General features: G+C 44.0%; 1 protein-coding gene across 2 annotated transcripts in view; it reads left to right on the top strand.

Moving 5' to 3' along the window:
- The window catches only part of LOC115421809 (NAD kinase), a 61,368-nt gene extending 58,410 nt beyond the window's left edge, over positions 1-2,958 (top strand). For both annotated transcript variants that reach the window (XM_030137748.1, XM_030137749.1), the window contains 3 exons: positions 1-389; positions 1,173-1,176; positions 1,271-2,958. The exon at positions 1-389 is cut by the window's left edge and continues 18 nt beyond it. In XM_030137748.1, coding sequence (XP_029993608.1) covers positions 1-130 — 130 coding nt within the window. In that variant the 3' untranslated portion in view covers positions 131-389; positions 1,173-1,176; positions 1,271-2,958. The remainder of the gene's footprint in view (positions 390-1,172; positions 1,177-1,270) is intronic.
- Positions 2,959-5,491: the final 2,533 nt, after the last annotated feature.

Below are 5,491 nucleotides of genomic sequence, written 5' to 3'. Positions count from 1 at the left end.
CTGCTTCCCCGTTCCCTCCATCTGCTTCCGGGACCCGGTGAACGACTGGTTCGAGAGCCTGGCCCAGTGTTTACACTGGAACGTGAGGAAGAAACAGAACTACCTCAGCTCAGAGGACGAGGACTTCTGACCGTGTGTGTGTGTGTGTGTGTGTGTGTGTGTGTGTGTGTAACCTCTGACTAAACTCCATTCACAGATCTGTTCATTGATTCCTTTGGGTTTTTAACATGATGTCATGGGCTGTTTTAATGTGGTTTAAATGGACCAATCAGAACAGTAGCTGCTGTCGCCCATCAGCTGATGTGAGTGGATGTGTTTAAGTCGAGTGGAGTCGGTGTGAGTCCTGCTCCTTAGTGACTCGGGGTTACGCAAGTCGACTTTATTTATGGGTCAGATTAAAGCTGCAGGAGACTTTGGTGACCAGTTTTTCCTCAGATCTGTCCGTCCTCAGTCATATCCTCAGTTTCATGAATCTGTTCGTCTGTCTGTCATCACTCTCCTGAATCTCAGTGAACACTTTCTTAGTTCCATCCACCAGAAACAAACCATGTGTTTACAAACAGAGCTGGAGGGAACTCGGGCATCTGAGGAATTTTGTTGCGACGTGCATTGTGGGAAAGCGCGACCAAATTATATTATATTAGAGCTGCAACTGATTAATCGACTAGGTGCTTGAAGTCAATGCAAAAAGCCTGATTCGATTAATCGACTTGAATTGATTGAAGGGAGATATTCTATTGCAGTTTTCCTGAATTGAAGCTTCTTTGTGCGTCACAATAAGCGTCCGTGTGAAACACAAGAGCGGAACCAATGTTTAACAGCAGAGAAATGAAGCAAACAGAGCTTTGATTCAGCAGAACTGTGGTTGAATGATTTTTCTGGATCACTTTGAGTCGATTAATCGGTTGCAGCTCTATATTATATGGATGAAACAAACACGACGCAGAAACGGCTGAAACACAGAAATGGCTGGAGGAAGCTCCTGCCGTTTCCACATCGTGTCTGTTCCAGCTGCTGCTGTCAGGCGGCTGCACGAACCTCCGCTTCCCACAATCTACGTCACGACAAAATCCCTCAGATGTCCGAGTTCCCTCCTAGCTCTGAATGTGAACACATGGTCTGTTTCTGGTGGATGGAACTAAGAACTGTTCACTGTGATGCAAGAGATTCAGGTGAGTAATGACAGACAGACGAACAGATTCATGAAACTGAGGACAGGACTGAGGTCTGACAGATCTGAGGAAAAACTAGTCATGAAAGTCTCCTGCAGCTTTAAGTGAGTAGGAAAACAAAGGCCTGTTGTTGGAGAAGCAGCATCTGTTTCTGAATGGAGTTTGGTCTGGCAGTTGGACCTGGACCAGGACCTGGACCTGGACCAGGACTGCCCCTGTGTGTGTTTACTTCACTGAACGCTCTGGAACTTTGGCCTTTTCAAGTTAAAACAGCAGAAATCTGATTTTCCACTACACTAATGACCCCCCCTCAAAAAAACCCACACCAGGTCATTCCTTGAGTCAAGTTCCAGCTCGACTTCTAACGACAGACGTTATCAGGTTGTTCTAGTATTTTTTAATCTTTTTTGACAGATGGCAGGAAACATCTATTACTTACTAATGAACACATGGTTGTCAGTGCAGGTGAAGGCCACGCAGCACTTTAGTGACAAACATGTAAGAGCACCGACATGAAATCAAACCAATGATACTGTCTGAAAATATCATGATATGAGGTGAAAAAGTTTAAGCATTTACGTAATTACACATTTTAAATCTACAAGTCCTAATATTATGAGAAAAAGTTGTATTTCTTAAGCGACAAAGGCTAATTTGACGATGATAGTCACTACAATCAGGAGTAAATCATATTATTTCAAGAAAAAAAACTATATTAATCTCAGAAGAAAAGTAGCAAAAATATGAAACAAGACAGAAATGAAATATTTGATCTTTATTCTTGTAATATTCTAATTCTGTTTACGTATTTAAGGTTCTTTTATGTTAGTACCTCTTTATTCTATAAATATTACTAGTTATTTTTTGTAAATTGTGACATTTTTTCATGTAAATCTACATTTTTCACATTCTCAGAACACAATGTTTTTTCCTCACAGTGTCACTTTGTTTTTATTCTATTTTTTTTCTTGTAATATGATTCTGTTCTCATACTACGCCTTTGTCAGCGTGTCACTACTAAATACCTGTAACTACAGAACGTACCTCTGATTATTAAGACAAATGATCAGAATATGATTCAGTTCTTCGTATAATTGGACTTTATTCTCCTAACATTTCGTCTTAAATCTGTTCATACTCTTTCTCATAATATTGTGACTTCGTCCTTGAAACAGCAGATGTCCTCCTTCCCTCACTGTGGCGTTTAATGTCCGTTACTACGTTTGTTGTGATACAGGAAAAGCTCACGTGGCGTTGTGTCAGTGAACGCCACAGACCAGTCATTGTCCTGGTCAGTGTTCTTCTGTGCAGCTCCACCCCCAGCGGTGGGCGGAGTGTACAGACGTGCCTTAAACAGCGCTGCAGTGACTGTACAGACGTTTACATCCAGTCCTGAACCCGCTGAGCGCTGATCTGGGATCTGTGCACAGGCTCCAAGACCACATGTAGGCGGGGTCAGGCCCCAAGACCACATGTAGGCGGAGTTAGGCCCCAGGACCACATGTAGGCGGGGCCAGGCCCCAAGACCACATGTAGGCGGGGTCAGGCCCCAAGACCACATGTAGGCGGGGCCAGGCCCCAAGACCACATGTAGGTGGGGTCAGGCCCCAGGACCACATGTAGGCGGGTCAACCCCCAAGACCACATGTAGGCGGGGTCAGGCCCCAAGACCACATGTAGGCGGAGTCAGGCCCCAAGACCACATGTAGGCGGGTCAACCTCCAAGACCACATGTAGGCGGGGTCAGGCCCCAAGACCACATGTAGGCGGAGTCAGGCCCCAGGACCACATGTAGGCGGGTCAACCCCCAAGACCACATGTAGGCGGAGTCAGGCCCCAAGACCACATGTAGGCGGGTCAACCTCCAAGACCACATGTAGGCGGGGTCAGGCCCCAAGACCACATGTAGGCGGAGTCAGGCCCCAGGACCACATGTAGGCGGAGTCAGGCCCCAGGACCACATGTAGGCGGGGTCTGCAGCACGTGACACCTGCTGGATGGTGATGGTGTGTGTGTGTGTGTGTGTGTGTGTGTGTTTGTATTTTTTTGGGGTTGTTTTCTGGTGGGTGTGGAGGGTCTGTGATTCTGGGGGATTCCAGATGAAGAGTTCGACCACATGTTGTGTCTTTTAAACTAAAGCCAAGTCTTTGTACTTTTAAAACGTGTGTGTGTGTGTGTGTGTGTGTGTGTGTGTGTTGAACAGCTGATTATACACCGGAAAAAATCTAAATCTGACCAAGTGTATTTTTGTCTTTTCTGTTCCAAATATCTGCTCACACTTCAAATCAGACAGAATCACCTACAGAGGAACTGTTCAGTCAGAAGAACTGAATTACAGACAAAAGATCTGGAAAATCTGATTTAAACAAATCTGAACAAGATTATTTTCACTTGTTCCATTGGCAGAATTTTTTTTTTTTTCTTGAATTAAGCAAAAAAATCTTGAATTTTAAGCAAAAAAAAAAAATCTTGAATTAAGCAAAAAATTTTGAATTAAACAAAAATCTTGAACTAAGCAAAAAAAAAAATTGAATTAAGCAAAAAGTTCCTCTGTAGGTGATTCAGTCTGATTTTCAGTGTGATCAGATATTTGGAACAGAAATGAGTTCAGGTTTTCCCGGCGTACCGGACCACTTCATCTGTTCCTGGTCTCCTTCCATATCTGTCCACATGGAACATCTGTTCAGTCGGTTCCAGACTTTAAACCTGTTTGTGCGTCGAGGACCAACTGAAAGGCAGACATTCCTTTAACTCTGTAAATATGAAGCTTGAATAAGATGGAATTTGTAAAGTCTAATGTTTATTAACCAGTTTACATTGTATCACTGCTGAAAATAAATCTATTTGGTACTTTTTTACATCAATACATTCTTCAGGTGTTCCTTGTGTTCTTTGATCGGATCTGTGTATGTGTGTGTGTGTGTGTGTGTGTGTGTGTGTGTATGTGTGTGTGTGTGTGTGTATGTGTGTGTGTGTGTATGTGTGTGTGTGTATGTGTGTGTATGTGTGTGTGTGTGTATGTGTGTGTGTGTGTATGTGTGTGTGTGTGTGTGTATGTGTGTGTGTGTGTGTGTGTGTGTGTGTTTGGGCTGTTGATTAAACACACACCAGACTGGACATGTGGATCTGGTTCAGTGGATCTGGACTGGACCTGGTCCTACAGTAGCAGGTTCTTCTGGGTCTGCGTCTCTCAAAGTGCTTTTCACTTTTCTAAATCTTCAACTTGTGACTTTTCTACTGTTCAGCTCAGTGAATGGTTCTAGAATAAACTGTGCTTTTTTTTTTGCACTTTAATAAACTCGTACACACCGTGTGCATCGTTCAGACTCATCACCTCAGATCATTTCATGACTTTGTGTCCAGTGTGTTTATAAAACCCATGAAGCTCAGACTGAAACACTTCAAACTCTGTACGTCAGAATCTGTTCTGTGTTCTAGTCCTGGTTCTGTTCTGTGTTCCAGTTCTGGTTCTGTGTTCTAGTCCTGGTTCTGTTCTGTGTTCCAGTTCTGGTTCTGTTCTGTGTTCTAGTCCTGGTTCTGTTCTGTGTTCTAGTCCTGGTTCTGTTCTGTGTTCCAGTTCTGTTCTGTGTTCTAGTCCTGGTTCTGTTCTGTGTTCTAGTCCTGGTTCTGTTCTGTGTTCTAGTCCTGGTTCTGTTCTGTGTTCCAGTTCTGGTTCTGTTCTGTGTTCTAGTCCTGGTTCTGTTCTGTGTTCCAGTTCTGGTTCTGTTCTGTGTTCCAGTCCTGGTTCTGTTCTGTGTTCTAGTCCTGGTTCTGTTCTGTGTTCCGTGTTCCAGTTCTGGTTCTGTTCTGTGTTCCAGTTCTGGTTCTGTTCTGTGTTCTAGTCCTGGTTCTGTTCTGTGTTCCAGTTCTGGTTCTGTGTTCTAGTCCTGGTTCTGTTCTGTGTTCCAGTTCTGGTTCTGTTCTGTGTTCTAGTCCTGGTTCTGTTCTGTGTTCTAGTCCTGGTTCTGTTCTGAGTTCCAGTCCTGGTTCTGTTCTGTGTTCTAGTCCTGGTTCTGTTCTGTGTTCGAGTTCTGGTTCTGTTCTGTGTTCTAGTCCTGGTTCTGTTCTGTGTTCCAGTTCTGGTTCTGTTCTGTGTTCTAGTCCTGGTTCTGTTCTGTGTTCTAGTCCTGGTTCTGTTCTGAGTTCCAGTCCTGGTTCTGTTCTGTGTTCTAGTCCTGGTTCTGTTCTGTGTTCCAGTTCTGGTTCTGTTCTGTGTTCTAGTCCTGGTTCTGTTCTGTGTTCTAGTCCTGGTTCTGTTCTGAGTTCCAGTTCTGGTTCTGTTCTGTGTTCCAGTCCTGGTTCTGTTCTGTGTTCTAGTC

The sequence above is a fragment of the Sphaeramia orbicularis genome, chromosome 7 (genome assembly GCF_902148855.1).
Source record: "Sphaeramia orbicularis chromosome 7, fSphaOr1.1, whole genome shotgun sequence".
In the NCBI taxonomy this organism is placed as follows: domain Eukaryota; kingdom Metazoa; phylum Chordata; class Actinopteri; order Kurtiformes; family Apogonidae; genus Sphaeramia; species Sphaeramia orbicularis.
This window is presented reverse-complemented; position numbering and strand designations above follow the sequence as displayed.